The sequence below is a fragment of the Schistocerca serialis genome, chromosome 1 (assembly GCF_023864345.2).
Source record: "Schistocerca serialis cubense isolate TAMUIC-IGC-003099 chromosome 1, iqSchSeri2.2, whole genome shotgun sequence".
NCBI lineage: Eukaryota > Metazoa > Arthropoda > Insecta > Orthoptera > Acrididae > Schistocerca > Schistocerca serialis.
In genome coordinates, this window is record NC_064638.1 from 877,514,613 (window position 1) to 877,537,577 (window position 22,965).

Consider the following 22,965-nt stretch of genomic DNA (forward strand, 5'->3'; position numbering starts at 1 on the left):
AAAGTTATGGTTAATCATGGTTTTTCGCATTCTTGTGGAGATATTTCCATAGCAGTTTTAATTCCTTAACAAATATTTCTTCATAATTGAGAGGTGAAATACAAATTTTCATAAATTTAGTGTTAAAATTTTTTAGTGTCACAAAATATTTTCTAAACAATTTCCATTACCTATTGCACTCCTTTAGGGATTGAATTTCTGGAAACACGGAAACAAATATTTTTTTACTTACAACTGACAAGTCAATTATCATTTGTCGTAGATGTAGCCTTAAAATCCTTTCAGTAGTTTTTTTAGTAATTATTTATTTTCAAAAGAACTTTCACCTACTATTTTTCCCACTTAGTGGTTGAATTTCGAAACATGCTGAAACACAATTTTAATTTTCTGACTGAGAAACCAAATATCAGTTTTTGTAGTTCTAGCTTGATAAAAACTTTCATCCCCTGATTCACCCAATTAGGGGCTGAGTTTTCAAAAACAATGAAACACTTTTTTGATTTCTAATTGAGAAGCCAAATTTAAATTTTCATAGATTAAGCTTTAAAAATGCTTTCTTAATAAAATCCAGGATGGAATGTAATAATGCGAGAGAAGGAAAGTTGCTACTCACCATATAGCAGAGATGCTGAGTCACGATAGGCACAGTAAAAAGATTCACACAATCATAGCTTTTGGCCATTAAGGCCTTTGTCAACAGTAGACACATACACAAAAGCGCGCGCGCACACACACACTCGCGCAAGTGCAACGTGCACACACGTCTGCAGTCTCAGAGAGCTGAAACTACACTGCGAGCAGCAGCACCAGTGCATGATGGGAGTGGCGACTGGGTGTGGGTAAGGAGGATGCTGGGGCAGGGAGGGGGAGTGATAGTATGGTGGGAGTGGCGGACAGTGAAGTTTTGCAGTTTAGATGGGGGGCAGGAGAAAAGATGTGGAGGGGGGGGGGGGGGTTATGTAGCAGAAAGGAGAGAAATAAAAATAAATTAAAAGACTGGGTGTGGCGGTGAAATGACGGCTGTGTACTGCTGGAATGGGAACAGGGAGGGGGCTGGATGGGTGAGGACAATGACTAATGAAGGTTGAGGCCAGGAGGGTTACGGGAACGGGATGTATTGCAGGGAAAGTTCCCACCTGCGCAATTCAGAAAAGCTGGTGTTGGTGGGAAGGATCCATACGCACAGGCTGTGAAGCTGTCATTGAGATGAGGGGTATCATGTTTGGCAGTGTGTTCAGCTACAGGGTGGTGCACTTGTTTTTTTTGCCACAGTTTGTCGGTGGCTGTTCATGCGGAAAGACAGCTTGTTGGTTGTCATGCCTATATAGAATGCAACACAGTGGTTTCAGCTTAGCTTGTAAATCACATGACTGGTTTCACAGGTAGCCCTGCTTTTGGGATAGGTGAGGATATATGGGACACAGGTCTTGCATCTAGGTCTATTACAAGGGTATGAGCCATGAGGTAGGGCATTGGGAGAAGGGGTTGTGTAAGGATGGATGAGTATATTGTGTAGGTTCAGTGGATGCTGAAATACCATGGTAGGAGGGGTGGGAATGATAGTGGGTAGGACATTTCTCATTTCAGGGCCCGACGAGAGATAATTGAAAACCCTGGCAGAGAATGTACAGCCTAGCCTCCCGTGGTCATCGCATCTGCAGTGACGAGCAGGTCCCTCTCTAAATATTCGAGAGTCTCACTGAAGCCTTCACTGACTGTAATTATCCTCCCTCCTTGTACAAAAACAAATGTCCCCGTGCCTTATCTTTCCAGTCTCCCACCACCTCCCAAAGTCCCACAGTCCAGCCACAGAGGAGCATTCCCCTCATAACCCAGTACCACCTGGGACTGAAGCAACTGAATTACATTCTTCGCCAGGGCTTCGATTACCTCTCATCTTGCCCTGAAATGAGAAATGTTCTACCCACTATCATTCCCACCCCTCCTACTGTGGTATTCCGCCATCCACTGAACCTACACAATATACTCATCCATCCTTACACAACCCCTGCTCCCAGTCCCTTACCTCATGGCTCATACCCCTGTAATAGACCTAGATGCAAGACCTGTCCCATACATCCTCCTACCACCACCTACTCCAGTTCGGTCACTAACAGTACCTATCCCATCAAAGGCAGTGCTACCTGTGAAACCAGTCATGTGATTTACAAGCTAAGCTGAAACCACTGTGCTGCATTCTATGTAGGCATGACAACCAACAAGTTGTCTGTCCACATGTCTGTCCACATGAGCGGCCACCAACAAACTGTGGCAAAAAAACAAGTGGACCACCCTGTAGCTGAACACGCTGCCAAACATGATACTCCTCATCTCAACTACAGCTTCACAGCCTGTGCCATATGGATCCTTCCCACCAACACCAGCTTTTCCGAATTGCGCAGGTGGGAACTTTCCCTGCAATACATCCTACGTTCCCGTAAGCCTCCTGGGCTCAACCTTCATTAGTCACTGTCCTCACCCATCCAGCCCCCTCCCTGTTCCCATTCCAGCAGTACACAGCCGTCATTTCACCACCACACCCAGTTTTTTAATTCATTTTATTTCTCTCCTTTCCGCTACATAACCCCCCCCCCCCCCCCCCCCCCCATCGGCATCTTCTCTCCTGCCCTCCATCTAAATTGCAACACTTCACTGTCCGCCACTCCCACCATTCTATCCCTCTCCCTCCCCACCCCAGCCTCCTCCTTAACCCCACCCAGTCGCCACTCCCATTATGCACTGGTGCTGCTGCTCGCAGTGTAGTTTCAGCCCTCTGAGACTGCAGACGTGTGTGCAAGTTCCACTTGTGTGTGTGTGTGTGTGTGTGTGTGTGTGTGTGTGTGTGTGTATTGCTGACAAAGGCCTTAATGGCCGAAAACTATGACTGTGTGAATCTTTTTATTGTGCCTATTGCGAATAAGCATCTTCGCTATAAGGTGAGTAGCAACTTTCCTTCTCTCGTATTGTTTCATAATAAAATATTTTCATAAAAAATTGTATCCCTGATTTTAGCGTGTTAGGTGTTCAGTTTCCAAAAATAATGAAATACAATTTTTTTAATTGCAACCAAGAAATCAATTGACAGTGCTCTTACATGTAGCTTTAAAACTATTTTATTAGTTCTTTAATAATGTTACATTTTCAAAAAAAGCCTTCACCCACTATTTCACCCCCATCGGGTTAAATTTTCATAAACACCGAAACATGTATTTCTTATTTCTGACAGAGAAACATAGTGCCAATTTTTGTAGGTGTAGCTTCAAAATTTCCTTAATAGCAACATTTATATAAAAAAGACCCTTCACGCCTTATATCAACCCTATACAGTTGAGATTTCGAAAAATCCCTTCATGAACAATGTGTACATTATAGAATCCACACCTTCTCCAAAATTTCAAGATCCTGTCCTTAGTTTTTTGGGCTCGGCAACGATGAGTCAGACATTTGGTCAGGCCATTGCCTTTTATATGTAGAGATTGTCATTCACTTAATGCTGCTCACTAGGGTACGTTTATGCTGCAGCCCCGCTGCTGGCACATCTCGTCTCGCTGCTCACTGGGAGCGTTCTTGCATTTGCACTCCAGTCTCTATGCTGGCACAGCAGTGCTCACAGATTGTGCAGGCATCTCACTTCTCACCTGGAACATTTACCCTGCAACTGTTCACATCACAAGTTGGGTGCATTACTTACAGTGTCTGAAGCAAAAACTATGTTCTATGCATCATATGATGATGATAATAGTGGTTCATTCACTCCAAAAAATGTGGTTATTGACAATAAGAAACAAGTAGTAGTAGTATGGGTACTCCCTTTGAATTAGACTGCCCACACTGCAGGTAAATTCACAATTATAAAGACAGCTCAAAAATTACCCAGAGCACTTTCTCAGACATTTACAAATGTTTTAAATTTTTTTTTAGATTATTTTAAATATTATTTATCTCAAATAGTTTAAGATATGAAGACTAAGTGTAAAATTATTAACATATTTCCATTGAAGAGCAGTTCGTAGGACTACTCACTATGAGACAGTATTTCATCAGTTTTACCCACATCTGTATCATATACCAATCTACATCTTGTAGATTTTCATTCTTATCTCCTTCCATTCTGATCAAATTGGGTGAAAAGGGGGAATTAATTGCTAAAAATTATTTCACCTAATGTTATCCATCATGATGAAACAGTTATTATGATCTGTATGCCTCTGATCGCAGGTAGCTTTGCATCCAAAAATGGCTGATAGGAGCGCCTGTTTAAAATAACCACTTGTTGTCATCACTGTGTCGCTATCTGAGTGTGGTAGTTTAATTAGTAGAATTGTGGGAAAATTCTGTCAGTCTACAAAGGTGATTGCTTACAAAACACATGGTCCAACTTAGAATAACTCACGTGTCTTGGATCCTATATCAAATAAGATATGAGCACACACTGAAAGCATATAAAGAAGGGAAGGCACAAGTTGCCCCAGGTTTGTTTGATCATGAGAGAGTGTCAGAGAAATTAAGGAAAACCTGAGCTGGAAGATGCCTGAAGTTAGATGCAAGCTATCTCTGGAAAGGGTATTTACAATGTTTTTAATGCTCCAGTATTAGGTTGAGGAATCTAGGAATATATTCTAGCTCAGGCTGTTCCAACTGAGCTCCAGGGAGCCGGAGCGCTCACTGCGGCAGCTCGGAGCCCGCGTGGAGGTGGGAAGCGAACTCACTGCCTCCTGGCCGCATGCAGCCGCAACTGACGCAATAATCCGTGTTCAGTGACAGCTATGACTAGCCGCGGGACCCCTGTACCTCTATTGGAGGATACCTTTCTATTCATTGAGAGGGATGGTCGTCCGCAGTGTCTTGTATGTCATAAAGTATTTAATCCTGCGAAGAGGTACAATATACGACGACATTATACACGTCTTCACGCAGCGCACTACGATCAGGTAGAAGGTGTTGCACGCAGAGAACTGGTAGCCAGACTTACGAAAGACATACCAGGAGACGTAAGTTTAAAAACGATTTCCTAATACGGAGGGTATCAAAACATGCAACATAGTTCGTGTTCTGTAATGCATTTATAATTTTCAGGTGAATGAGAGCGGAGAAAACACTACTGAATCTGCAATTCGAGCAAGCTACAGGGTCACTCACATCATTGTGACGAGTGGCAAGCCGTTTTCGGTGGGACCAGTTGCAGAATATTTGTTTCCAAGTGAGGTGCAGGCAATTGAAGGGGTTTGCCTGTCGAAGCAAACAGTGTCTCGTCGAATCCTGGACATGGCAGCGGATTTAGAGACACTGCTCAGGAAAAAGGCGGAGAGCTTTTTTGCATTTTCGCTAGCGCTTGATGAAAGCACCAACATATCGGACTGTGCTCAGCTGGCAATCTTTGTGCGTGGTGTCGACATGGAGCTGCAAGTAACTGAAGAACTCTTGGATGTGGTACCACTCGATTACACCTCAACAGGACGTGACGTTTTTGAAGCTGTTTGTGAATCAGTGGACAATATGAATTTGCCGTGGGATAAGCTCCATTCTGTAGCGACAGACGGTGCACCACAAATGATCGGGCGTCACCAAGGTTTTGCTTCTCGTTTGAAAAATAAACTCAGGAATGAATTTGGGAAAGACATTTTGACTCTTCATTGTTTTATTCACGAAGAGGCACTGTGTGCTGAAACAGTAGAGCTAGGTGGCCTAATGAAAGATGCGAAGTGTGTGAATTTTGTGCGGCGTCACGGTATGAATCATCGCCAATTCAAAGGATTCCTGAAAGATGGAAGCGGAGTATGGGGATATACCTTACCACAGTGCAGTTCTTTGGCCGAGTCGGAAAAAAGTTCTTGATGTTTTCTTTTAAATCTGTCATTGCAGGGCAAAGGGCAGCTACTCGTTGACATGCACGACCAGATCAAAGCGTTCATGAAAAAGTTACGTTTATTTGAGAGGCAGATGAGTAATGGACATTTAACGTTCTTCAATTGTCTTGCTTCTTTAAAACTACCTGAAGGTGCTGCTTTCGGCAATTATCAAGCAAATTTAAGGCAGCTCATCACGTCATTTGAAACACGATTCCGAGACCTCACTAGTTTGGAAATGGAACTTAAGGTGTTCAGCACTCCTTTTTCAGTTTCCCCCGATAACTTGTCATTGTCACTTCAATTGGAGATTATTGATTTGCAAAATTCAAGTTTGTTGAAAGAGAGGTACTACAACACGTTGGATTTGTCACAATGGTATCGTTCATTACAGCAAAAAACATTTCCCAAGCTTCACAACAATGCCGCTTAGATCATGTGCACGTTTGGATCTACGTATTGCTGTGAGCAGCTTTTCTCAGCAATGAAAAGAGTAAAAAGTCAGGAACGATCGTTTCTTCATGGTGCAACAATGAAGGCCATCCTCCGCATTAACACTGCGAACACTTTTACGCCTGATATTTCCGATCTTGTAAGGAAAAGAAAATGTCAAGCTACAGAGGCCCAATAAATTTAGTATGCAATTTCTTGTAAAGCAGATGTTTCTTATTTATTTCCTGAACATCGTATTTCCTGGTGTAGCATGTCACCACGTCTTAGCAGCTAAGAGTACGAGGTTGTCGATCTTGTAAGACGCAGCTGGCACATCAAAACGCTTGCCTTGCCGCCTGCCTCAGCCAGCTGTGCCACGTGCCGGCCCACTTGAATGGTCACAGCGAGCGACACGGCTACCTGGAGCAGGGAGCGCTCCGCGGCTCACAACGGAGCCAACTAGCTGGAACAGCCTGCTCTAGCTCCTTACATGTTGACGTTGTAGTGACTGCAAAGATAAGATTAATGTGATTACAGCTTGCACAGTGGTATTTAAGGAGTCATTTTTCCTGCACTCCATAACTTAATATATTGTATAAAGGGAAGTACCCTTGCCGTGCACTTTGCAGTAGTTTGCAGAATAAGGATGTAGATGAAGATGTAGAAGTAGATGTACACTGTATGAAAAACCAAACACCAAGGAACAGTCAAACACAGCACTGCTAGAGAGACTTTGAAGCTCAATTTCCAAGTTAAGTGGTGGTGGTGATGGTGGTGTTGATGCAAAAAACAAACTAGCTCAATATCATCTTCTTGCTGAGGATTGTAGTAAGCTGTAGGGCAACCAGCTATGGTGGATGTTAGATGTGCTGGTAAGACTCTTGGACTCGTTTCATCAGGAGCAGGTCACACTGGTGAGCAGTGAGTTGGTGGCATAAACACATTAAAAGTAAAATAATCTGAAGAGAACATTAGTTGTGTTTGAAATGGAATGTCATGTCGTCTCAGCTTCTGCCAGTTGAATTAAATTTTTATATTGATACGTGTGACTGAGATTTTATAAAAAAGAGAACTGAAGAAAAATAATAACCTTGCTTCTGTTGATTGTATTCCAGCAGAATGAAAGATAGAACCTGTAGGAATAGTATAACTTATATAAAATTGCTAATATTGAAATATTATTTTATGATTTTTTTGGAAGTGAGGAAGTTAATTTGAAATATTGAGTTTAATATTAGCTGTAGAAGTTAATTTCTGATATTTTCTTTAAATATTCCTGGTTGAAATTAACTCCCAAAAGATATTTACTGATTGTTAAACAGTTAGTAGTATTAGAAAACTTTTAATCTCATCTGCTGGTGACAAAGCTTCTGAAATGGTGCAACAGTGCATAGAAAGTTTTTACTTGCTTATTAATTGATTTGCCTTCCACCACCCAGCACCAGATTCTCATTAGATTGACTAGAATGTTAACTGACAACATTGTTCGGAGGTCAGTGACTGATCTTAAAATTATGCAGTTTGCATATTTTCGTTACTGATAAGATTGGTAAAAGAAATCTCAAGAATACTGAAATAAAAGTTTGATAAAGTAAAGGCTGATTGAACACTAGTAGCATTCTGGTACTGCTAGACAATTTGTCAGCAACTCTCATTTGCTGCAGCCTGAAAAAGTTCTAAAATGCAACATAATAAATAGAGATGTCACATTAATGGAAGAGGAAAGTAGGTTTCTTGATTCAAACAATGCTGTTACCATTAAATTAACGTAATTATTTAATCGATAATGACACATTTTATGAGACAGCATTCAAAATAACAAGGGGGGGGGGGGGGGGGGGGGAGAGAGAGAGAGAGAGAGAGAGAGAGAGAGAGAGAGAGAGAGATGATGAGTGCAGCTCCTGCATTTGTACAGTCAAAACAAATTACAGCGACTGCCTTCAACTTGCTTTACAGAGTGTCTTTATAAAGTTTCTATTCACCAAGCAAAGAAGTTTATAATTAGGTAAGCTTTCGGAGTCAGTGGCTCCTTCATACAGATGAGTTGAAGGGGAAGGAAGAGCGGTGAAGGAAAAGGACTGGAGAAGTCAAGGAAAAGGGGTAGATTTCGGGAAGGTCATCCAGAACCATTGGGTTAGGGGCGACTTACCGCACAGAATGAAAAGGAAAGACCAATTGTTGGGGACTGCACGAGATGAGATTTGAAAACATGAGAGCGAAAGTTGAAAGACAGGATATTATGCAAGGCAGAGATTACTGCTTAAGCATCATGCATGAGTTATTAAGAGTGAAAAGCTAAGTGCATTGAATGTAGCAGAGATGGGAGGGGGACGGTGAAAAATAGAAGGGTAAGACAATGAACGATGTAGAAAACTAAAACAGAGAGAAGAAAGAGTAGTTACTGTGAAGAAATTCTGAGATGAATGAAGAAATGCTGAGACGGAAGAAGTTAACATAAATTAAGGCCAGGTGGGTGGTGAGAACCAAGGACTTCTTGTAGGGCTATTTCTCACCTGCAGAATTCAGAGAAACTGGTGTCTAGGGGAAGAATCCAGATGGTGCATGTGGTGAAACAGGCACCGAGGTCACGATTGTCATGCTGTAGAGCAAGCTCTGCAACAGGATATTGCGTGTTGCCAGTATACACCCTCTGCCTATGCCCAGTCATCCTAATTGAGAATTTGGTGGTAGTCACACCAGTGTAAAAGGCCAAACAGTGTTTACATAACAGCTGGTATATGACGTGTTGTTTTACAGGTGGCTGTCCCTTTAATAGTATATGTTTTGCCAGTTACAGGGCCACTATAGGTGGTGCAGGAGAGTGCATAGGGCAAGTCTTGTATCAGGGACAGTCATAGGGTAGGGAGATGGGTACAGGAGCAGCATAGGGTCTGCCAAGAATATTGTGGTGATCGGGAGGGTGACGAAAAGGTATTCTCGGTGTGGTGGACAAAATTTCAGACAGAACGGATTTCAATTCATGGCATTATATTAGAAAGCCGTTGCCCTGTCAAAGTAGCTGATTAATACATTCCAGACGAGGGTAATACTGAGTCACCATTGTTATGCTCCAAAGTTGTTTTTTGGAGGGATCAGCAGTACCAGGATTGGATGTGATGGCCCGGGAAATCTGCTTATGAGCTAGGCTGGTGGGGTAATTACATGCAGTGAAGGTTGCGGGGGAGAATGGTGATGTATTGCTGTTAAGAGTCTGCATGCAAACAAGTCCATTTGCCTCAGATGCCAAGGCTGTATGGGCGGGGGAATATTTGAAATGGCAAGGATGACAACTGTCAAAATGTAGGTTGTTTGTTGGCAGGTTTAATGTGGGCAGAAGTGTGTTTCTGGCCTTCGGTGAGGACGAGATCAACATCAAGGAAAGTGGCATGGAATTTGGAATAGGACTATGCGAAATTTAATTGGGAGGAGGTATTCAGAAATTCCAGGAATTTTAACAGATCGGCCTCACCATGAGTCAATATGGTAAAGATATCATCAATGTATCTGATCCAAACTGGAGGCTGAAGACATATGGATCCCAGGAAAGTCTAAAAGCCTCCTCCGCCCCCCCTCCCCCCACCCCCCATCCCCGCCCCCAGTGACCCATGAAAATGTTGGCATACGAAGGAGCCATCCTGGGTTCTGGGTTCCCATGGCCATACCCCTGATCTGTATATATGTCTGCCCTCAAAGGTGAAATAGTTGTTGGTAAGCATAAAGTTGATTAAGCTGAGGAGGAGGAATTTCATAGGTTTGGAACCAGGTGCGTACTGACTGAGGAAATGTTCATCGGCAGACCGGTCATGTACCTGGGGGATGTTGGTATAAAGGGAGGTTGGATGGGCACAGATTTCAGATGGTTTCAGATGATCTAGGAAATGTTTGGTATCTTTGTTATAGGAGCGGACTCTTTGTACTATGGGTTGAAGGTGCTGATCAACTAAGGCAGATACACATTCGGTAGGTATTTTGAAGCCAGCAACATATTTGTTCAGATGCAGACTCTTTACAGCAATACGCTACCATTCTCACCTCAGCCTTCACTGCATGTAATTACCCCACCAGCCTAATTCAAAAGCAGATTTCCCGGGCCATCACATCCAGTCCTGGTACTGCTGATCGCTCCAAAAAACACAACTTCGGGACACACCACTGGTGACTCAGTATTATCCTGGCCTGGAATGTATTAATCAGCTATTTCAACAGGACCATGACATCCTAAAATCATGCCCTGAAATGAGATCCTTTCTACCTGAAACGTTTCCCACCACACCTAGAATATGTTTTCGTTGCCCTCCCAACCTCCGCAATGTTCTTGTCAGACCCTATACTCTTTCTGCACCCATCATTCTACCCTATGGCTCCTATCCCTGTGACCATCCCCACTGCAAGACTTGCCCTATGCACCCTCCTACCACCACCCATGGCAGCTCTGTAATTGGCAAAACATATGCTATCAAAAGGACAGCCATCTGTGACATGACACATGTTGTATACCAGCTGTTAAGTAAGCACTGTTCAACCTTTTACATCAGCATGACTACCACCAAATTATCAATTTGGATAAGTGGGCATAGGCAGAGGGTGTATACCGGGCAACACACAATATCATGTTGCAGAGCATGCTCTACAACATGACAATTATGACCTTGGTGCCTGTTTCACCACACTCGCCATCTGGGTTCTTCCCCCAGATGAGAGTTTCTGAACTCCGCAGGTCTTCTAGTGCTACAACATGTCCTTGTTTCTTGCCGTCCACCTGGCCTTAATTTACGTCTCAGTATTTCTTCACAGTAACTACTCTTTTCGTATCTTCGTTTTAGTTTTCTACATCTTTCACTGTCTTAACCATCTGTTTTTCACTGCCCCCGCCCACCTCTGTTATGTACAATGCGCTTAGCCTTTCACTCTTATCAACTGATGCATGATGTTTAAGCAGTAATCTCTGTATTGTATATTACCCTGTCTTCCACATTTGAGTTTTCAGATTTTCAAATCTCGTCTGATGCAGTCTCCAACAATCAGTCTTTACTTCTCATCCCATGTGGTAATTCCCAAAGTTCTTGGTGACTTTCCTGAAATCTACCCCTTTTCCTAGACTTCTCCAGTCCTTTTCCTTCACCCCTCATCCTTCCCCTTCAACCCTTCTGCGTGAAGGAGGAGCCACTGGCTCAGAAAGCTTTCCTAATTATAACTTTCTTTGATGTGTGTGTTCTGCCACTGCTTGATGAGTAGATTTTTTTATCTATATAGTGAAATTATTTTGTCAAAAATTGATTGTTTTCGTTGTTATTTTATTTTATAAAGTAGGTATAGAAACATTTCTTTTGGACAATCTTTATATGAACAGTAAGAATATCTTTTTATATTAAATTATAATCTTTTCTCCTTAATTTACAGATCAATTTACACCGAGAAAATATATTCATAATATCTTTTAGCATTAATTAAACATTTGTGGATATTTTATTAATTATTCAAAAAGCAACATTTCACTTATAAAGCTGTGTTAAAAAATTGCATTAATCATCATGAGTAGTAGTTTAAATTCCTTACAGTACGTTGTTTCTTTCTCTATTCTCATTCCCGTTACCTCATGCATTTAGTACAGCACTTATTAAATATTATGCACAATTTGAAAAGGCATCAGTTTTATAATGTTTAGAATCAAAAATTAAAAAAAGAAACAAAATGTTTTTGTTGATTGACTATGATGATTGATTTTACAGATCCGACAACTTCCAGAGTCTGTAATAGTTGAAACAACAGAATACAAATGCCTGCAGTCACAGTTCTCTGTCTTGTACAATGAGTCCATGCAGCTGAAGACTCAGTTGGATGAAGCTAGGACACAGTTACAGACCAGCAAGAATGCACACCTGAGACACATAGAAATGATGGAAGTAAGTTACACATGTTAATCTGTATTAGTTTCTCCAGTTTCTATTCAGATGGAAAATTTTATGCCCCCCTTTAGAAATCTTTACCATGTTTGAATTAAGATGACAGTTATTGGCTTAAGTTTTTCTCATGTATCACTAATGTTTGAATTATTTGACATTACTAGATGTCTGATACTACTGTATTGGTGATACCTATCAACTTTTTGGAAAAAATAATGAGTTGGTGGGTTAGTTGTCTGCATTTCCTGTGGATTGCAATTATGATCTTTCACTATGAAGAAGGAAGGAAGGTTGGGTTAATGTCCTGTTGACTTGGAGGTCATTAGAGATGGAGCACAAGCTCAGAATGTGTCAACATTATAGGGACTGATGACCTTAGCAGTTAAGTCCCATAAGATTTCACACACACACATTTTGTCAACATTAGGAAAAGAAATCAGCCATGCACTTTCAAAGGAACCATCGTGGCATTTGCCTGAAGGGTAAAGGGAAATCATGCAAAACCAAGCTGTGCATGGCCAGACGCAGGTTTGAACTGTCATCCTCCCGAATCTGAGTCCACTGTGCTAACCACTGTACCACCTCGCTTGATCTTTTGCTATGATGTGGAACAAGTTTATTTTACAATGTTAGTACATGCCCTCAATGGAAAGTATGGCACCTTACAGAAATTTATATTTAACTGTGTTCACCGTCAACACACCTCCCTTCCTCCTTACATGCGCGCGCGCACACACACACACACACACACACACACACACACACACACACACACACACATGCGAAAACACACATTATTGCTGCTGCTGCTGCTGCTACTACTACTACTACTACTACTGCAGCAGCATTCAAAAATTCTTCTGTGTAGATAGTGATGGTGATGTGTGGCCATATCAACTGATCTGACAGCTATGACGTATTTATCTTAAATTACAACAATATAGAGAAAGACTGATTGTTACTTACTGTAAAGAAGATGCCTCAAATTGTAGATAGGCACAATTAAGATACTTACATAAAGCTTTCAGCCACAGCCTCCATCAGTAAAAGAGAGGCACATAAGATTCGCACACACAAGCATACGATGCCCTTCGGGCAAAAGATAGGCAATCAAAGCTTTGGAGAAGGATGTGGTTCAGTTGTTCTAGTCCAGGGTGGTATTGGGTGATGAAGGGGACACTCCTTTTTGGCTGTTTCTTGGGGGTGGTTGGAGGATTGGGGGCGTGAGAGGAAATGGTACGGGAGATCTATTTGCGGACTAGGTGTGGGGGATAGTGCCTGTCTATGAACAGCTTGGTGAGATGCTCAGCACACTGAGCAATGGAGTTTTTGTCACTGCGAATATACCATCCCGGTGACCAGGTTCTATGGGAGGGATTTTTTGGTGTGAAAGGGATAACAGCTGTCAAAACCCTCATACTTTTGTTGGTTGGTGGGTTTAATGTGGATAAAGATGCGGGTGGAGCCATCAGAGAGGAGGTGGTCAACATGTGGGAAGGTGGCATGTTGGGTTGAGGAGGACCACGTGAAATGCATGGGAGAGAAGGTATTAAGATTGTGAAGGAATGAAGATAAGATGTGTTGGCCCTGAGTCCAGATCATGGTGATATCATTGGTGAACCTGAGCCAGACTATGGGTTTGGCATTTTGGGAGGGTAGGAAGGTCTTCTGTAGATGGCCCATAAACAGGTAGGTATAGGAGAGTGCCATGCAGGTGCCCATGGCTGTGGCGCGGATTTGTTTATATACCTTCCCTTCAAATGAGTGGTAGTTGTGGGTTAGGATAAAGTTAGCAAGGTGTTTGAGGAATGAGGTAGTAGGCTTAGAGTCTGATGAAAACTGGGGAAGGTAGTATTCAGTAGTGGTAAGACCATGGGCATGAAGGATGTTGGCATGTAGCGAGGTGGCATGAACAGTGACAGGTAGGGAACCAGCAGGTAAAAGGGTGGGAATGGTGGAGAGTAAGTGAAGGAAGTGGTTGGTGTCTTTGGCATGATACGCTAGATTAAGAGCAATTGGATAGAGGTGTTGGTCAATGAGGGCCAAAATTCTTTCAGTGGGGGCACAATAACCAGCCACAATGGAGCATCCAGGATTATTGGGTTTTTGGATTGTGGGGGTTATGCAAAAGGAGGGTATGCAGGGTGTCATAGGGGTGAGGAGGTAAATGGATTCAGGGGAGATGTTCTGTGAAGGACCTAAGGCTGGGAAGTACCTAGGGCTTTAAACAGGGATTGGTGTTTGTGTTGGACTTCTGGGATGGGGTCATTCCAGCAGAGTTTACAGGTGGTGGAGTCAGATAATTTTCGAACGCCTATCGCATAGTAGTCACTGCAATTCATAACAGTGGTGGAACCTTTGTCTGCAGGTAGGATGATTAGGTCAGGATTTGTTTTGAGGTTGTGTATGGCAGTTCTTTCTACTACTGAAGGTTGGTGTTCTGAGCAAGGGAATTGGAAAAGGATGGTGAGACTAAGTTGGAGGCAAGAAATTCCTGGAAGGTGACCAGCAGGTGATTAGGTGGGAGGGTGCGGAGAATCACAGTTGGATAGTGATACGAATATGATAGTGTTGATATTATGGTGGTTTTGGTGGGAGGGATTCGTGGCAAAGAAGTGCTTCCATTGCAAGGATTGGAAGGAGGAGAGTATGTCTTTGACAAGTCCAGCATTGTTAAATTTGGGATTAGGGCTAAAGGGGATGCATTTGGATAGGACTGAAAATTCGGTGGAGCTGAGGGTTTTGTTGGAAAGGTTAACAACTGTGTACAGGAATGTATTGGCTCTGGATCTGCTGGAGAGTTGGTAGTGAGTTTTGGGGATTTGGCAAGTTGAAAAGGTAAGCTAGGCGGGGTTTAGCTGCTATGGGGGACAGACGAGGAGTAACACTGTGGCTGCGATAGGGGTTTGGATAGTTGTTCCCCACAGTGGCAGTAAGGGGTCAGGATGTTGGGTAACTTATGGAGGTGGTGTCTGGATTGTTCCTCCAGGAGCTGGAGAGTGAGGGATTCAATTTCAGAGATGTGATATATGTAGTAGGGATTGCAGAGTAGTAGTATCTTGTGGAGAGGTGATTCTAGAATGCCTGTGCCATGGAGATGTGTTTTTGCAGGACCATGTTTGTGGGGGCCAGCGAATGGCAGAATCTGGAAAGGCATAGGCCATTGTGAAAGGAGGGGTGGGAGTCAGAAAAAGGAATTTTAATGGTTAAGCGGTTTGAGGAATTCCATGGTTTACACAGCATTTGAGAAGCAGGATGTGGGACTCTATTTAGGATTCTTTTCTGAGCTGGTTCAGAAAGATACAGCAATGGTCTATGATGGCAGGAATGGTGTAAAGGAAATGGGAACGATGCAGAAAAGGGCGAAATAGTTTCTATTGTTTGATTTTTGCCGAACAGCTTTCTTAATCGTATAACCCTGTGATGTATTACTTTGTTACTTTTTTCTATATCATTACTCTTTTCAGTGTCCATTCTTTCTCATCTTAACTGTGTTTATTCTCCAAATTCCAAACTGCATCTACTTGCGACCCACAGTGTATAAATGATCATCTGTGCAGATTGTTGATACTGCATCTAATGCCACAGATTCTTTCCTCAATAGTTATATTTATTCCATTGATCCCACTTCATCTCTCATCTTGATGTACTTTAGCATTTTGTTTTCTATGCCTGCCCATGGCACATGAACTTTGGATTCTTGACCTAACCTATCCCCCCTCCCACTCCCTTCACTTTTGGCAAAACACACACACACACACACACACACACACACACACACACACACACATACCTCATTGTTCCTTTTCACCCCACATTTCAGTTTCTTATGTATTTGTCTATATTTTTATGTGGTTTTTCAGGCTTTTGTGTGTTTGTGCATATTTTTGTGTATTTGCTTATATTTTTGTGTGTTTGTGCATATTTTTATGTATTTGTGCATATTTTTACATATCTGTGCATATTTTTACATATCTGTTCATGTTTCTGCTTGTCTTTATGTATTTTTTTATGTATGTTTATGTATCTTTTTGCTTATTCAACTCCTCTCACAACCATCAACACCTATTTTGCCCTTTTCTGTGTCATTCCCTCTAACCATCAACACCTATTTTGCCCATTTCTGTGTTGTTCCCGTTTCCTTTACATCACTCCTGCCACAATGGATCTTTGCTCCTGCTTTCTGCGCTGGTTCAGAAAAATGTCCCTTTCCCGTTGCTAAAACCCAATACCACATCCTATTTTTCAAATGCTACCTAAACCACCCAATTCCTCCAAATGGCCTAACTGTAAAGATTCCTTTCTCTGGATCCCACCTCTCCTTTCACAATGACTTACGCCTTTCCAGATTCTGCCAATCCCTGGCCTTCACAAATGTAGTACATCAGAAACACACCTACATGGCACAGGCATCCCAGAACCACCTCTACTCCTTCCACAAGATATTACTACTCTGCAATCCATACTACAAGCATCATATCTCTGAAGATGTATCCTTTTCTCTCCAGCACCTGGAGGAGCCTTCAGACACCACCTCCATAAGTTAACCAACTTGCTGACATCCTACCGCCGCCTCAGGCACCACACTCTAACCCCTATTGCACCCACAGGGTTCCTTGTCGTCCACTCCTCATAGCAGCTAAACCCTGCCTAGCTGATCTTTTCAACTTGCTACATCCACCAAAACTCACTACCAGCTCTCCACCAAATCCAGATCCAAAACATTCACATAACGCTGTTGTTAGCCTTTCCAACAAAACCCACAGCTCCACAGAAGTTTCAGTCCTATCCAAAGGCATTCCGTTTAGCCCTACACCCAAATTTAACCATGCTGAATTTGTCAAATACCTACTCTCCTTCTGTCGATATCTGCAGTGGAAGCACTTCTTTGCTGCCAAACTCTCTGTGTAGGAACTGATATAGTGTTCAAAATGCTGTAAAACACAAATTTATGATACTTTAAGAAACAGGGATAAGATATAGGATGAATGGATGAAAGGGAAAGGGCAAATGAAAAGAAAGGCAAAGACTAGAAATGAAGAGAGTAACGTGATAGTGTGGGAATGTTTGTATGTGCGCAGGCAGAAAACTTTACTTTGTCTGGGAACATGTTGCAGTGTGAGGCTTTAAAAGTTACTAAAGAGCTTGGAAATACAGAGTTTGATGCCCACAGGATGGCTGGGCAGTTCCAAAGCTAGGCACAAAATCATGTGAAATAAAGTGTGTGGGGAAGCTAAGGATGTGCAGGAAAGTGTAACAACAGAAAGGAAGACAATACTCATCTGCAATGCTAATGAAACAAGACTGTTTTATCGCACACTCCCTTCAAAATCTCTAGCAATTTGAGGTGAAAAACGCATCGGTGGAAAAATGTCAAAGGGTAGACTCACTGCACTGCTGTGTGGAACATGTTAGGTGAAATGGAGAAGCCAGTGATGACTGGAAAGGTGCAAAACTGTGCTGTTTCAAAAACATGTATGTCAGTAAGCTTTGAGTTACATGGCGAAGCAATAAAACGGCATGGATGGTGAGTGGTCTTACGGAAGAATGGCTGGACTCTTTTAATACAAAAACCACCAAGCTCTCCTTTTACCAGACAATTCAACCTGCCACCTAAAAATTAGATTATCAAACATGAAATTGGCTTGTTCCCCCTAAGGTTTAACCAGCCTTATACAAACCATGGGCCAAGGTGTTATTTACACATTCAAGTCCCATTACAGGCCATTACTGATGCAGTCCGTTATTGTTAGTGATGAAGAACCCAAAAATGCATTTGCTCTTACCCAGTCAGTTTCTGTGCTGGATGCAGTAAATGGGATTGGCTTGGCAATAAGAAAAGTAAGGCGCAAAACTGTTATCGAGTGATTCAACAAAACATAGTTTGTAGTGGAGAATGTGTTGCAAGGATAACTCCCATTTGTGCAGTTCAGAAAAGCTGGTGCTATAGGGAAGGATCCAATTGGCACGAATAGTGTAGCAGCCACTGAAATCAAGTGCATTATGTTCAGCTGCATGTTGTGCCACAGGATGGTCTGCTTTGCTCTCGGCCACAGTTCGGAGGTGACCATTCATTCTGGTGGACAGCTGGTTGGCAGTCATTCCAATATAAAAAGCTGTGCAATGATTGCAGCAGAGCTGGTAAATAACATGACTGCTTCCACAGGTGGCCCGATCCTTGATGGGGTAGGATAAACCCGGCTTTTCATTTGATGTATCAACATTGTGCATAACTTGTTCATTGTTATGCAGAGTGGTGTGGCTTGATGTCCACACCCACAGCACCATGCTGTGCCAAACCTTTTTTTCTTGGTTTTGCACTGCTTAACAGCATTGTCAAGTCTTTATATTAGAAGTAGCATATTTGTAGAGTCATGAATAACTAGAGGATATGTAATGTAGTAGTACTGTATAAGCTCTTTTCCACATTAAACAGTGAATTTTAATAAAGATTTAAAGTTTGCATTCCCTTTCTGCATTAAGAATGTTTTGCTTTATACAAAAAAATTAGCATATAAAGGTGTGTGTGAATGTATCGGGACTGAAATGTTTGTATGGTTTGGCCAGATTTTCCAATTATACGCATTCCACTTTGACCAAGTTTTACTGTATTTCCAAAACATTTCATCCTTTAAAGAATTTGCCAACTTCCCTTCCAAAGGAACCTCTCTTATGCATCATCATCATCATCATCATCATCATCATCGTCTTGTCTGCATCCATTTTCACACTAATATACACTCCACACGTCATCTTTGCCCCATTGTATCAAGGGTTCCCAGCAAACTATCTCCCTTTCCATAATAGTCTTCAACTTACACCACTAATTACCATAAAACACAAAAACTGTCACAAAATGAGCTTTTGGCCAACAAGGTCCTTGTCATGGGTAAGGACAATGACTGATGAAGATTGAGGGGTCAGTCCATACCAAGTGGTCCAACAATAAAATAATTGGTTGCTTGACCACCTCAGAAAAATTTTATATTTGCTGGGTGAATTCTCCAATGTTTAGCAGTCACAAAAATATTTTTTTAAAAAAAATGTATTGTTTATTATTTTGAAATGGCAGCCATGTGTGTTCCAGGCTGCATGTGGTTTTTTTTCCCCCTCCCGAAGCATCTACATTTTTTACAGTTATTCAGTAGTGGTTCGTCCTAAGCCTTTCAGATAAAATGCATTTAGTACAACACAGTCTGGTCTACAAATTAACATCATTATCACTTAGCTGAATGTATTCTTTAATATATTTTTAATAGTTCAAAGTTATAGCCGCAAATTAAAAAGGACCACAGCAGGAGAATGTTTGATTTCAGTTTATTGTTAAAATTTTAGGAAAGTATCTCATCTATAACTTATCTGACCCATTCTTCAACATTGCTCGACTGTTGTGATCACCATGGAGGTGGATTGAAGGATTATACCAAAGCAATTAAGAGCCAAGCTGTAGGTTCCGTCAGCCCACAGGTATTACGGAAATGCTTTGTGAACTCACAAGGCAATCCATGGAGGGAAGATGATGTTCTCTTTGTGAAACGCTGTCTGCAGAAAGATTCTACTGCTGCAAATGTTCATTTCTCATGAGGACGAGATAAGAAACTGGGATTTGCACAGTGACGCATAGACAAGTCATTTTCCCTCTCTCCATTTGCGAGTGAAACAGGAAAGGGATTGACCAGTACTGGTATAAGTTACCCCCTTCGCCATGCACCATATAGTGGCTTGTGGAATGTGGAGGTATATATGTAGCAATTTTGCCACTCAGTCAGTTGCAGCTTAGATAATTTTATTACAGCTTATTAGTAATGCCCTGAGTTTGTTGACGGGTAATTTTTCTTTCGTTATGAGGTACACATTGTTCACTAGTACTAAAGTCCAAAATGTTCTGTCTATAGAAATGTAAATTTAATTTTGCATTTTTCAGCATATACACTCCTGGAAATTGAAATAAGAACACCGTGAATTCATTGTCCCAGGAAGGGGAAACATTATTGACACATTCCTGGGGTCAGATACATCACATGATCACACTGACAGAACCACAGGCACATAGACACAGGCAACAGAGCATGCACAATGTCGGCACTAGTACAGTGTATATCCACCTTTCGCAGCAATGCAGGCTGCTATTCTCCCATGGAGACGATTGTAGAGATGCTGGATGTAGTCCTGTGGAACGGCTTGCCATGCCATTTCCACCTGGCGCCTCAGTTGGACCAGCGTTCGTGCTGGACGTGCAGACCGCGTGAGACGACGCTTCATCCAGTCCCAAACATGCTCAATGGGGGACAGATCCGGAGATCTTGCTGGCCAGGGTAGTTGACTTACACCTTCTAGAGCACGTTGGGTGGCATGGGATACATGCGGACGTGCATTGTCCTGTTGGAACAGCAAGTTCCCTTGCCGGTCTAGGAATGGTAGAACGATGGGTTCGATGACGGTTTGGACGTACCGTGCACTATTCAGTGTCCCCTCGACGATCACCAGTGGTGTACGGCCAGTGTAGGAGATCGCTCCCCACACCATGATGCCGGGTGTTGGCCCTGTGTGCCTCGGTCGTATGCAGTCCTGATTGTGGCGCTCACCTGCACGGCGCCAAACACGCATACGACCATCATTGGCACCAAGGCAGAAGCGACTCTCATCGCTGAAGACGACACGTCTCCATTCGTCCCTCCATTCACGCCTGTCGCGACACCACTGGAGGCGGGCTGCACGATGTTGGGGCGTGAGCAGAAGACGGCCTAACGGTCTGCGGGACCGTAGCCCAGCTTCATGGAGAAAGTTGCGAATGGTCCTCGCTGATACCCCAGGAGCAACAGTGTCCATAATTTGCTGGGAAGTGGCGGTGCGGTCCCCTACGGCACTGCGTAGGATCCTACGGTCTTGGTGTGCATCCGTGCGTCGCTGCGGTCCAGTCCCAGGTCGAAGGGCACGTGCACCTTCCGCCGACAACATCGATGTACTGTGGAGACCTCACGCCCCACGTGTTGAGCAATTCGGCGGTACGTCCACCCGGCCTCCCGCATGCCCACTATACGCCCTCGCTCAAAGTCCGTCAACTGCACATACGGTTCACGTCCACGCTGTCGCGGCATGCTACCAGTGTTAAAGACTGTGATGGAGCTCCGTATGCCACGGCAAACTGGCTGACACTGACGGCGGCGGTGCACAAATGCTGCGCAGCTAGCGCCATTCGACGGCCAACACCACGGTTCCTGGTGTGTCCGCTGTGCCGTGCGTGTGATCATTGCGTGTACAGCCCTCCCGCAGTGTCCGGAGCAAGTATGGTGGGTCTGACACACCGGTGTCAATGTGTTCTTTTTTCCATTTCCAGGAGTGTAGATACTTTGCTTTATTTAATTTTTCAAGGATGTCATCTTTAAGATTTTATATCATTTTTTACACGTTTATAAAACAACATTTCTTTTAATGTTGAAAGAAATGAACAATACATGTGGCTTTAGGAAATTCGCGTCAGTTTTGCTCCATACATGGTGAAGATAAATTGATGGTTTATTTGCTTATTGTGATTGTCATGTCATCGTTGTATTTGTACCAGGTATAGCTACTGAAACAAAAATACCGATGTACTCAATGTAATGCCCATTTATGAAATATCTGTACATGAGTGTCAATATTTTAGATTTGTTTGGAAACTAAAGCAAAATATAAAAGTGCATGTTTCAGTTGTTTCAGGAAATGTTGAAATATTTTCTAAATGTGAGCGTGTGTTCTATGTCAACAGAAGTTCACTTGCCTTTGAGAATCTCTGCTGGGTCATACACTGCAATAGCCCTAAGATGGTTCAGACAAAAATTTTCCTTACACCTTCAAAGAATGAGATTTCTTAAAAAGTCTTTTTAATTGATATTTTCAGTTTACTTTAGTGATAATTTTCCAGGTATTTTAGGTCGTAAAAATGAGTCCTTTTTCATACTCGTAGATTAAATGAATTCTCACTCGGGGCAGCTGCCACCATTCTCACCCCACCTGCACACCCTTGCTGGTGCCCAGTGATCCAGAAATAAGGCAATTTCTTGAAAAGTATAAAGTATACTGACTTGAAAATTCTCAGCGTGTTGACATTAAGAAAGAGCTAGCACGGTACACCTCGTTCATATGTCTGTTATATTAATGCATTTGCTTTTGAAGAAGAATATGCTGAATACATATACAATAAAACCATTTACGGACCTGGTGAAGCAAATAAAAACAATTTTCTCATAATGGGTACATATGGTGCCACATATAAGTATACTGGTAAAGAACTTATATGCAAAGTTACTTCTCTGACACGTACTTTTCATGTAGTGTGGAAGAATTTAGATTTCCACGTCCTGAAGTGAATATTATAATATTCAAGATGAAGATGATGATCGTTGCATTGAATTGGCGGAAAAATTCAGCAAGTAGTACAAGAAGCAGCTCTGCATCCCAAACCAATAAGATAAGTAACTGAGTTTGAGGCTGTTTTGGACTACTGAGACTATTTGGAGATTGTAAAGGAGATAGTTTTCTCATGTGACAATCAAATATGCTATTAGCAAAGTCACATTGTACAAAGCTGATGTTTACTGTGATTTTAAAATTTATCAAAGGGAGTGGCAGAATTCAGTCCACAGCTGAGTGAAATTATGAACAATTTATTTCAAGTTTGTCATTGAGAGATGTGAGTATGATTCTTCATAATACAAAGCACGAAATTATCAGTAAAGTAAACCAAGCCTGTATCTAATGGATTTCATTTACAGTTGGAGCAGGTAATGAGACTATACATATGT

The 22,965-nt window shown here is 42.3% G+C and overlaps 1 protein-coding gene across 4 annotated transcripts in view; it reads left to right on the forward strand.

Annotated features, from left to right (window-relative positions):
* Positions 1-22,965, forward strand: part of LOC126410738 (E3 ubiquitin-protein ligase Bre1) — a 284,197-nt gene that overhangs the window by 115,225 nt on the left and 146,007 nt on the right. For all 4 annotated transcript variants that reach the window (XM_050081311.1, XM_050081312.1, XM_050081315.1 and 1 more), the window contains exon 8: positions 12,008-12,181. In XM_050081311.1, coding sequence (XP_049937268.1) covers positions 12,008-12,181 — 174 coding nt within the window. The remainder of the gene's footprint in view (positions 1-12,007; positions 12,182-22,965) is intronic.